A 12,177-nucleotide genomic window follows, 5' to 3' on the forward strand; every position below is an offset into this window, starting at 1 on the left:
TGGTGTACAGTGATGGCTGTCCGACCTGACTCTTAGGGACAATGGCCATATGCCTCTTAGAGAGTGTTTCTTTACCTAGTGGCAATGGGCAGGCTGGAGAAGGCCACCCCTAAGGTGGCTTCCAGCGCCCACATTCTGTTCCCTTTACGACTGTCTAAAGTCCAAAAGGGCCCCAGCCCCTCTTCCTGGAACCTGCTTCTCAGTGGAGCCCCAGCCTGACTCCTCCCACTGTCCCCCAAAGCCCCCCAGCCAAGGCCCACAGTGGCCATCCTCCTAGTCCTTGCCATTTCCCCAAACCCAGGTGAGTCAGGGCAGTCTGGAGCTCCCAAAGCTTGGGGCTCCCTTATGACTCCCCCTGCGACCCCCTCCACCACAGCCATCTGCAAACAACGCCCAGAGCAAGCCACTCGGGAAAACCACAGGGCGGGTTTTTTTTTTTAAGACTTCATTATAATTTTATCAATCAAATTCTTAGAAGAAGGAAAAAGTCTGCTTTCTCTACCCTCCCCCCTCATTCGTCCCCCCTCCCCCCCTTCACTCTCACTTTCTTCCATTCATAATTTCCTATGATGCACCTCAAACAACTTCCTGGACTGGGGATCCCAGCTAAATATAGCTGTTTCTCTGTCTTACAACACAGGCTCCAGTATATAAATCAGGCAAATTCCCCATTTGAGCATGAACTTCTGAAAACGGCCGGCATCTAAGGTCTCCTCCAAGGCCCTCTGGAGTCCAGCCCATAATGAAGGTCTTGGCCGCAGGTAAATCCACGCGTCCCACGCCGCTTCCGAGTCCTCGCTGAGGACGCCCCGGCAGCCTGGGGTGCTGGGCTAGCACCCGCGGGACGCCCGCCCGCCGCCGCCACTCGGACACTTGGGGCGCCCGCGCAGCTGGCCCGGCCCGCCGGAGGCGCTGGGTGGCGGCCGGGAGCGAGCGCGGCACATGGTCCGGGCACGGCGCGCCCAGCCCGCCGGGGCCAGCAGGTTGGTGGCGAGGGAGGGCGCCCGCACCGCCTTCCCCTGCCGCCTTGCCGCGCCTTGCCGCACTACCCTCCCGCGGTGCCCTTCCTTCTCTGCTTTCTCCTGGATTCACCCTCCCTCTTTCGTTCTTTTTCTTTCTTTCTTTCTTTCTTTCCGCTTTCTCTTTTCCAACTGCGTTCCGGGCTGCTCCCTGGGAGGGGCGCAGGCGGCCGAGCAGCTTGCAAACTCCGGCCGGGACCAGAGCAGGTGCCGCTTCCAGGCTTTGGAAAGCTGTGATCTGCGTTAGGTGAGATGCGGTGTGGGTACCTCCCGCAGCCATCCTGGGGCCTCAACACTGTCTGGGGATGCTGGGACAAACAGGGGGAACAGAGGGGAGTGAACTCGAGACTCCACCGTCCTTATGAGGGGTACGGATGGGAGGTCTCCAGCCTCACCGGTGAGTTGATTTCAGCCCCTATCACCTTCAGGTGCCTCGTGCTGGGTGGTGGAAAGGCTGATGGGGGGGGGGGGGGCTTGTGGCTGGGGGGGGGGGGGGGGGCCCGGGGGGGGGGGGGGGAAGGGGGGGGGGGGGGGGGCCCGGGGGGGGGGGGGGGAAGGGGGGGGGGGGGGGGGCTTGTGGCTGGGGAGAGCTGAGAGCGAAGGAGGGGCAGGAGCCCTGGGGGAGGGGTGATCCTGGACAGGCCCGGACAGCTCCCCGGCTCTCCTGACACCTTTCGCTTTCCTCCTGCCTGTCTGCCTGTGACCTTTTCCCTGATCTCTTTCCTGGTTGCACCATTTCCTCTCACCAAAGTTAGGTGGGTAGGGGAGAGGGGAGGAAAGAAGGTGATCCTCCCGCACCACCCTACCCTAACCTGGGACCCCCCCCCCAGCAAGGAATAGTAGACTAGAGGGGCAGTGTGTGGAGTTTGGGGGGGCGGTTTGCTGTGGTAAGTAGTAGTGAAAGATGATTTGAAGATGGAGAAGGGGTACCTACAGAATGAATAGGTGGAGTTGAGTGAGGGTTGTGGACAGGGCACTGGCCTCACTGAGGAAGGATAAAGACGGGCCTCAGAATTAGAGGCAACTGGCTCAGGGAGCAGAATTCAAGCAGCTGGCTTGAGAAGGGAGTCAACAGCTTCCCCCAACCCCCAGCTTCTGTGGTCCGCAGGGGTTCCAGTTTGGAGGTCTGGGCTGCAGTGGGCCAGTGAGCTTGAAGCAAGCTAAGAATCTGGACCAACCTGGGAGAGAGGAGACAAAGCCTCAGTTCTCCTCCTCTGCTGGACCTGGATGCTGATACCAATCCGGTTAGGGTGTCAGCTAGGAGACCTTGGGGCTTTGCCTTCCTGAGGGACAGGGCTGGAGAGTTGAGTGTCCCCCTAGACCCAACTTCCAGCAGATACAAATGACTCCTGTTCTGATACCTTGCTTCTTCATTCAACCCAATGGCACAAGTGGGGAAACTAAGGCTCAAGAGCAGGAAGAGAGAAGGCAGAGAGAAGTGGAGCCTTCTGCCTTTCTGCTCATCTTTCCTTCTTGCCTCTTCCCAGGAGTTGTGCCCTTGCTGCTGGTTCTGCACTGGAAACACGGGGCAGCGAGCCCCCTTCCCATCACCCCTGTTAATGCTACCTGTGCCACACGCCACCCATGTCATGGCAACCTCATGAATCAGATCAAGAACCAATTGGCTCAGCTCAATGGCAGTGCCAATGCCCTCTTCATTTCCTATGTAAGTTACCTCCCAGAGATACTGAGAAAGGAGGGGGGACTGGGCAGGAGGGGTCCCTTTTGGAGCTAGAAGAGCACAGTGGGACTGAAATCCCATACACCCACCCATGGCTTCCTCCCCACACCCTAGCCTAGGCTCAGAGACTGGAAGTCACTTTCTCAAGGTGGCCAGTGGGTGAGGGCAGAGGTGGGGAGCAAAGGAGAGTCTGCACTTCTCTGAGTACCACTCTATCGCATAGATCAGGAAAAGGAGGGTAAGGCAGTGAGCAGACAGGGAGGTGCCATTGAAAACAATGGGGCTGTGGGCATCAGGAGGGGCATCCAAGAAGAAGCTGGGTGAGGTGATTAAAAGTGCAAGTGTGTGTGGCGTATTGGGTGAGGTGACACCTGTGAAACGCCACATTTCCTTTCCATTCCTCTTATGGTCACGATGGTGGTGATGACAACCACTTGCACGGGAACCTTGGGGTTAGCAAGTGAGTCCACGCTTACAATCACTTCTCACTCATTATTCAAGTTGCCTATAAGGCCATGAGTTGGGTCCCCAAGACACAGAGGGGGAAAGTAAGGTCTAAGAGCCTGCTTTGAAGGTTGGTGGCAGGTTGGAATACCCACCCCTAACTCCCACATCCCCTCTCCTCTGTTCCTCAGTATACAGCTCAGGGGGAGCCATTCCCCAACAACCTCGACAAGCTGTGTGGACCCAACATGACGGACTTCCCACCCTTCCATGCCAATGGCACAGAAAAGGCCAAGCTGGTGGAGCTGTATCGTTTGGTCGCATACCTGGGTGCCTCCCTGGGCAACGTCACCCGGGATCAGAAGATCCTGAACCCCAATGCCCTGAGCCTCCACAGCAAGCTCAATGCCACCACAGACACCATGCGGGGCCTCCTCAGCAATGTGCTTTGTCGCCTGTGCAACAAGTACCATGTGGGCCACGTGGACGTGACCTATGGCCCTGACACCGCAGGCAAGGATGCTTTCCAAAAGAAAAAGCTGGGCTGCCAGCTCCTGGGGACGTACAAGCAAGTCATTAGCCTGGTGGCCCAGGCCTTCTAGACAGATGGCCTTGTAGTGTACCATGGACCAAGGGATCTCAGAAGCAGGATCCAGATGTGGGGGGCTCAAAATATGCTAGGGTTCAGGGTATTGGTAAATGTAAATGGGGTCTGCTGGCAGACCCTAGGGAGCTCCAGTCACTCACTCTACTCTGGGCTGGGCTGTGATAGAGCCCAGCAGAATTGAAACTTCCGTAGGCAGGGCTTCCGTTCAGCCTGGCGCTGACTAGAAATGGCAACCAGGGTGTTGGACTGAGGAGGCAGGTGTGGACGAAATTTCTGTCTCACTAGCTCCCTCAGCCTCTTGCTCACTATGTGTGTGAACAAATTGTACAAGTTGTCTAGAGCAGACAGCGGTAGAGTCTCCTGGTCCCCTGCAGAGTAACTGCCATCTGGGCCTTTACTGTCCCTTATAGAGACATTGGAAGGTTTGGTTGGGACTTGGGTGGGCCAGAGGGACTGGGATGCAGGACTCCTTGTCCTTATGAAGTTTTGTGGGTGGAAGTTAGAGAAGGTGCCTTGGGATAGAATGCATTTTCTTGAGCATGGTTAGAGAGTTCAGGCCTAGGGATTGTCGGGTGGAAGGTTCTTGAAGGTCACTAGTGTTCAGGCTCTTGGGGAAGCAGAGATGCCACCTTCAGGTTTGGGAAAGAAGTCCTTGGAGGGAAAGAGGCCCCAAAGCCTAATGGGCTCATTTCTCATCTCTGAAGTCTTTCCCCACAGCCTGGCTTGCCTGGGGTCTGCTAGTTAAGCCTAGAGATGCAGTGTGTACAGGTGGCCAGAAGCAGGTTGCAAAGACAGGTGAGGAGGTTCAGGGGTTACCCAGAGACTTCCTTCTAGGAAGGATCTATAAGAATCTGGGAGCCAGAGAGGGAGCAGGGCAGCCATGCTGGGGTGGCAGTGACTGCAGAAACTGGCTGCTTTTCAACCCCTGAGCAGGTGGTCCTGAGGACAGGTAACTTACAGTAGGTCATATCTGAGGCCCTGGAGGTCGCACAAAGGTACCTGAAGGGACTGGAGGCTGTCTCTGGTCCCTAGAGCAAGGAGCAGCAGAACTCGAGGACAGGGTCTCAGGGAAGCCCGAGATCAAGAGTGCTGTGTCTGACCCAGTGCGGTCGTCTATTTATTATGATGTCCTATTTATGTTAACTTATTGGTGCTTTAAATGGCAAAGTTAATCCCCCTTCCTTGCTCCTTACCCAGCAGAAATAACATGATGGCCCCTTATACGGGAGCCTGGCCCAGGCCTCACCTAGCAGGGCCTGGTCTGAGGGCTGGTGACGTCACAAGTAGACTAAGTCTTGAGTAAAGTTGAGAGAAGGGTCAAGATCAGAGAGGATGGCCAGCTCTCTTGTCTCCCACTGTAACTCAATGTAGGGGTGTCAAGGTCCCCCAGCAGGAGCTGGGTCAATTTGTGGGGTGGGGTGACTGAATGGTTCCCCACCTTTTCTGGTTGCAGGGGGAGGGGGTCAGTCTACCATGTTATCTGGAACCCCCTGGATTCCTACTGCCAGGAGGACCATTCATGATTGAAATGAATGGCTCTGGAGCCTTGGCAAAGCTGATTCCTTGTCCCTCAATGAACAGCTGAGGAGCCCTAGGAGAGCCGGACCCAGCACTCAGCATGCTCCCACACAGCATGGAAGCTCCTCGGGTGGCTGGAACACCCACAGAGGACGAATGCAGGAAGTTGGGGCAGTGCGGGGTCTGAACAGCTGCCCAGTGCTCCAGAGAAGGGGAGAGCAAGGCCTGAGATGTCTGGGACACAGACCAGGAAGCTGTGGTCCTCGCTTAGCTGCTTCCCTCCCACTCCCGCCCATGTCTGGGCTCCCAGGCAGGGAACCTGATCTGATCTCTCCTTTGTGCTGAGGCCAGGCAAGCAGAGAAACGCCCTCTGTCTGGGAGCAGGGTAGGGAGCGAGGCAGCCAAGCTGGGGCAGTGACTGACTACAGTCTCAGAGCAAGGCTGTCCTGACAGTTCAGCTGCAGGACCCGGCTTCGTACATTTTTGTACCTTTCTCTGTTGTTCTCTAAGCACTTTACCTGTATGGCAGGTGGGCAGGCAGCTGGCAGGCCCTGAGGCTCTGGGTAGGACACCAAAATGTGGCACTTCTGTCAGTGATGCTGTTTAGATGGGAGTCACGCTGTTGCCTAGGTCACAGCCTGTTTGTTGCCCTGTTCTCCTGCTGTATGGAGCTCAGCTCAGGACCTGTTGCCCTTCTCCACGCTGAGACGCAAGAGAAGCAACTAGTCTGGAAATCAAGATGATTCAGCAGCCTGAGGTTGGCTGGGTCTCACTATCACCTCACCTCCCTGTGGACACATGGATTCCCTGGGCTTAACTCACCTGGAAGCCTTGAAGGCTCAGGGACCAACCAACTGGTTTCTCTGTGTGCATAGCCCCTGGCTCCACGTTACATCCAACTCCAACAGGTCAGCTCCCACTCTGCACAGCATTGCTGAATTACAGAGCCTTTGGGCAGGCATTTGCATATCTTGTCATCTTTTGCCTGCTAGTGTTAACTTTCACCTGGCATGAAGGGTCGTGTGCCTGGGCCAGAGGAGGAAAGATGGGGCATTCACAGAGGATAGGGTAGGACAGTCATTTTGCAGTTTATCAAGAAAGAAGTATAGGGGCCTTTATTTATTATTTAAAAACTGAAACCCCAAAGCACAGCTTGTTTACTTATCTCTCCTCCCTATCCTTGTCCTCCTTCTTGTCCCTGACCTTGACCGAAACAATCCAGCTCTGCTTCGCTGACTCTCCAGAGCAGACAGCATGTGGGCCGGAGCCCCAGAATCTTGCAAGGTAGTGATTTCCCTTTGGAAGAGTAGATGGTATGACTGTCTCTGCCTTCATATGACCTCCAGTCCCAGCCCAATCCCAGCTCCTGGGCTGTGTCTCCCCTCTGCACTGCTAGCTCAGCCCATGGGGCCTCAGATGTTTCCCTTTTCCTTTCCACTGGAAAGGACTTGGCCTTGGGTGACAAATTCCTCTTTGATGAATGTACCCTGTGGGAATGTTTCATACTGACAGATTATTTTTATTTATTCAATGTCATATTTAATATATTTATTTTTTATACCAAAGGAATACTTTTTTTTAAAGAAAAAATAAATAATAAAGAATCTACTCTTGTCAAGCCCTCTGGAGTATAATGATATGGGGAGACAGGGTTGGATGGGTGGAGAGCAGTCTGTTGGGACTTGGCTGGACAAAGGATGGGAGGGTAGGAATATGGGGTGCCTTTGCTGGGTTAGGGTGCTGGCACCAGCAGGGGTAGGAGGGTGGGATTTGGACTCATGCAAAATAAGATGGGTTCTGTTCAGAATATGAGGTACCACCAAGAAAGGGGACAGACTGCTTCCCTGGGGACTGGGATGTCATGTCACTAAACTTCTAGAACATTTAGCCGAGGTGGAAGCTGAAGCCCAGAGGGATAAGACTGCATATCCAGGATCATCTGAGATGTTGAGGTCACCCTCCTAGTGAGAAGCGCAGCCAGTCCCCAGCCCAGTGGGTGTGGAGCTATTCAACTTCAAGCCTCATGGCCTTCCCCTTGCATGGAAGTTCAGGAACTTGGAAGATAGAGTCTTCCAGGACTCTGCCATCCAGAAAGGGCCCATGGAGGCATAATGGGCATAAGCCCAAAAGATCTAAGTGCAGAAAGATCCTTCTGGACTCACACAGGACACTGGACCCTAGCTGGGGCTCCCAGCCTACCCCAACAGCTCTTCTGCTAGGCTTTTTGGCATCTGAGTGGCTCCTCAGGGGCACTACTGTTATCCCACTCCCTCCTACTGGGATATACCTTTACGGCCACCTTCTTCCTAGCCTCCTGGGACCCCATTCCTTGGGGGAGTAAGTGAAGTTCATACTGGGTAACCATAGACGCGGGTGTCTGATGGGGTCCCTAAGTATCTCCTGGGCTTTACTCCGGGGTTTGAGTGTGGGGTTCCTCTGGGAAGATTCATTTTGGAGTTCCAAGCAGGGTTTCTGCAGCTGTGCTTTGGTGCATGAATGTTGTACCTGCCCATCATTGTCCAGACACTCAGATTGGTGGAGGCAATGACCAACCTCTCTGGGAAAATGTGGGTGATGGAAGAGGTCCTTAGGTGAGAGAAGATCCAGACCAGGAAGTTACTAACTTTGGGGACCATCAGGGACCTCCAGCCAGCACCCCATTCTCTTCTCTGTGCCATGATAGGATTGTCCCTTCCACCTCCACCAATACAGCTCCCCACGAGTTTCACCTCAGAGCAGATTAGAAGCACACACTCAGAAGACTGCAGAATCAGAAGCGTCATTGAGATCTCCCGGCACCTGTATGCATGGTAAAGTTAGAGGTCCTTCCCAAGGATGAGTGATCCAGGCTTGACAGGCAACTACTGGGAGGAGAGCCAGGGGACCAACAGTAAGGTATGGCTCTGGATCTTCCCCTTAAGGGCAGCTCCAGGTCTCCTTCCCTCCTACAACCCCACCCACACAGGCCCTTGTCCGTCCTAATCCTTATCTATGGTTTAGGAAAAAGCAGGTTGAAGCTTTTCAAAAGAAACCTTCTTATGAAATGACAGGCAAAAGCACAGATAGAAACTGTGGAGCTGTGGAGCCTTAAGTGGCCTCTGGGTCTGGTTTGTCACCCAGCTCTTTGGTTTCTAGATTGAATCCACCATCTGCTTGCCCTCTGGGAGAAGGTGCTGGCCCGACCTGATATAACAAAAGACTATTAATTGGCTATTGGGTCACTCTCCAAAGGACAGTGGCAAACAGTTTCATGATAGGAGGAAGGGGTCTGTGGTACTACTCTACTGGGAAAGGCTGCCTGGGGTCCTTGGCTCTGCACATGCCAGCCCAGGACCATCTCTTATCTGTGAACTTGCAAGAACAATTGGTGTTGAGAACTGCCCTCTCTATGTCACAGAGGTGCCTGAAGCCACCAGCAGAGGAGCAGGGAGACCCAGATACATGTGAATTGCACATGTCTCCAGACCCAGCCTGACTAGCCAAGAGTGGAAGGGCTGCCTGATTTGCAGGAGAGGCTCACAGACCCCCAATGGATGTGGAAAGGAGGATTCTGCTAGCTCTGAGTTCAAGGCCATGGATAGGCTGATGGGGACAAAGTGCGGAGGGTGGACCAACATCCCAGCAGTTGCTTGCCAGGTAGAAACTGAATCCCAGGCCCACTGGGTCCTCAGGCACATGGTGGAGCTGAGACCCAGGGACTATGCCCGTGTAGGGATTCCTAATGCCTAGGAATTCAAGAGAACAAAGTTTTCAATCTAAGAGGCCAATTACCAACAGATATATTCCACTGAATCCATGAGTGGAGGGGATCAGTTGGGGCTTGAATAATTACAGTGGATCTTCTGACCCACTCTGCAAGGATAGAGCTGAACTATTCTCTCCATTTCACAAAGGAGGAAACTGAGGCCAAGCAGGGATGTTGAAGGGACTATTTTGACATTTCTCAACTTAGAAGACGTTCTTTTTCTGTGTGCCAGAAATGGGCATAGTGTGTGCTAAGAATACATTCTAGCACTGAACCACACCCAGATGTGAGATGCTCTGGGCTCTCCTTTATTTTTTAGACAGACATTGTTTTTGAGAAAGGGTCTTGCTGTGTAGCCTAGACTGGCCCTGAATTCTTTTGTAATCCTCCTGCCTTTGCCTCCCAAGTACTGGGATGACAGGCCTGCTGCACCCCTTTGGCTGTTATGAGGTGCTTTTTTTTTTTTTTTTTCAAACTTTGTGTGTGTGGAGAGAGTGTGTGTATACATGCACACAGGTGCACACATGCCATGGGACATATGTAGAGGTCAGAGGACAACTTTCAGTAGTCAGTCCTCGCCTTCTACCTTGTTGAGGTAGGGTCTCTCTTGTTTCTGCTGCTGGATTGTGGATTACAGACTAGCTGGCCCAAGAGCTTCTGGGATTCTCCTGTCACTGCCTCCCATCTTTCCATAGGAGCATTGAGATTACAGATGTGTGTCACTACATCCAGGATTTTATCTCGACCGCAGGGGACTGAACTCAGGTTGTCAGGCTTGCACAGTAGGAGCTTTCAGCCGATGAGCCCTCTTGCAGGCTCAGCATCCAGCTTTTTACATGGATTCCAGGGATTGAACTGAAGTTGTCAGACTTGCACAGCTATTGCATTTTACCGAGTCATCTCCCCAGTGCGTCACTTGCTGAGCCATCCCACTGACCCAAGCTGCTCTTGATGGCCACTTATGTTTATGGCTGCCATCTATATGTGGTCACCACAAACCTGACCAGAACTCTGAGTCTTTTTGCACCAGGTTTTCTGCCCAAGTAGCCTAAGTGTTAAGGTAGAAGACAGAGAATCTCCTGGGTAAAAATCCCAATTTTGAAGGTAACACACCAGGAGAATTTACTTATTGCACCAAACCACCCTGATTTTAGCAATAAATATGACTGGCATAATAGAACCATCATGTGTTCATCTCATGATTTATCATCTTCATTGATCTCAACAGCAGCTTAAGGCAGCGTAACAGTAGAAAGCACATAAAGCACTGATAACAGAGAGCCAGCGACAGAAGTTATAACAGAATGAGAAGACAAAGACCACAGAAAGAAAATAAATGTTCCAGAGTACAAGGGGCCACATAATTACCATGGCTAAACTTCATAGTTGGCTCTCAGATTCCTGGCAGCAAAAGGAAAAAGGGATATGTGATCTTGTTATATGATTCTCATAATTGGAAAGGAGGAGGCTCGAGGGAAGCAAAGCCTAAGACTGGGACTGGGTTCTAAGGGGAATTTTTCCCTAGAAATTCATGGAGGGTGGAAGTGGATAACCGATGACATGATGGAGCCCCACCTTCAACAATGCCTATATCCTGGGGGTGGTGGGGTGGTGGGAAGGGGGTTGTTTTTGAAGCAATCTGTGCAAAAGCTGAGGCCCAGAGCAACCCAATGAAGGGGATTTCACAAGGTGCCAAGGTGACACAGGCACACAGGCTTTGTCCCTCCCTAAGGTGGAGGGGGGTGCCTTTTGAGTCTTGAAGATAGGGTAGAGGCCAAATATGTCTCAGAAGTTTCCAACTGATCTCAAGTTTTCACAGTCCTTCAGGGGAGGCAGGGGTGAGACAGGGTCTTGCTATGTGGCCCCAAGCAAGCCTCAAATTCATGACCCTCCTCCCTCAGTCTCCTGAGTACTAGAATTATAGGTGTGTACCACCGTGCCCCACTTTCAAACCATTTTATTTTTTATTTTTGTGTGTGAGTGTTATGTATGCAGGTGTGTGTTTTCATATGTGCGTGTACACATGTGCTCATAGAGGCCAGAGGTTGCTGTCAGGTGCCTTCCTTTATTCCTCTATCTTTTCGAGACAGGGTCTTACTACATAACCCTGGCTGGCATGGAACTTGCTATGTGGACTAAGCTGGCCTTGAACTCACAGAGATCCACCTATCTCTGCCTCCCCAGCACTGGGATTACAGGTGTGTGCTGCTGTTTCTGGCTTTTTATGTGCTGCAAATACAGGTCCTCATGCTTGCACAGCCATACTTTACTGATTCATCTCCACAGACCTTCCAAACCCTTTTTTATTGGACTAAAGTAAAACATACACCAGACAGCTTTCTTCCTCCAAGAAGGTTCTGTGAAGGACAGAGGGAGGATGCCAGAGGTCCTGGGACGGGCTGTGCAGAAGGGGACTGGAAAGAAGGCAAGGATTTGGGGACTTGTGGCCTGGAGTGTCTACCCCACATTATTCCAAGGCCACTTGGGTTCTCTGGGACCCTGGTGGAAAGTCTTTGGCCATTGCCTTTGGCATCCAGGATTCTTCCGGAGCCGCCTCCTGCCATCACAGAGGTCCAGCTTGAATCTGTCCCTTTGACTTGGGGAAGTCTGGCCTCACTTCAAGCACCAAATATTTCAATTATGAGAACGTGGTCCAGTCCTGCCCACTCCATCCAGCCTCAGGGACTGGGGGTGGGTGTATGTGAAGCAGGAGAGCCGCAGACGGGCCACAGATGGGGACTAAGCCTGGGTTTAGCGAGCAGAGCAGACGGGCCTTCTCCACTGCACAAGCCCAGAGGGAAACCACCAACTGAGAGGAAAGTATGTGTGAGGCATTTTTGTCATTCTTAGTGGCCTGGCCGGCCAGACGGTCAATGAATCAAAGCCGGGAAGGACTCTACCTGTTAGCGGCTCTCTCCTGGCTCCCTCTGCAGCCCCATGCCTCTGGAACCCAGAGGAACCTGGGTCCTCAGACAGGCTGATCTTTGACCTTCAAAGGTGAGAGTGTGTCATAGGCAAGGGCCAGTGTGTCAAAGGCATGGACAGTGCATAGGCTCAGAATCCCCAGAGTCCTCTTCTGCCTGCTTTCTTCTTCCCTGACACATTCAAGGGTGTCATTGGCATTGTCTGCTGTGGCAGCTTGAATGCTGCCCCACCTTGCCTC

At 52.8% G+C, this 12,177-nt stretch overlaps 1 protein-coding gene across 4 annotated transcripts in view; it reads left to right on the plus strand.

Moving 5' to 3' along the window:
* Nucleotides 1–6,844, plus strand: part of Lif (LIF interleukin 6 family cytokine) — a 15,700-nt gene extending 8,856 nt beyond the window's left edge. Inside the window, exons 2-5 of one of the 4 annotated variants that reach the window (XR_003850781.1) lie at nucleotides 641–761; nucleotides 2,507–2,685; nucleotides 3,336–6,177; nucleotides 6,492–6,844. Coding sequence is in view for 3 of the 4 variants with exons in the window: in XM_008841070.2 (XP_008839292.1) it covers nucleotides 743–761; nucleotides 2,507–2,685; nucleotides 3,336–3,746 (609 nt within the window). In the remaining variant the exon portion in view is untranslated. The other 3 variants (XM_008841070.2, XM_029567355.1, XM_029567354.1) reach the window with 3 other exon arrangements.
* The last annotated feature ends 5,333 nt before the right edge of the window (nucleotides 6,845–12,177 follow it).

The sequence above is a fragment of the Nannospalax galili genome, unplaced genomic scaffold (assembly GCF_000622305.1).
Source record: "Nannospalax galili isolate Female #2095 unplaced genomic scaffold, S.galili_v1.0 scaffold259, whole genome shotgun sequence".
Lineage (NCBI taxonomy): Eukaryota > Metazoa > Chordata > Mammalia > Rodentia > Spalacidae > Nannospalax > Nannospalax galili.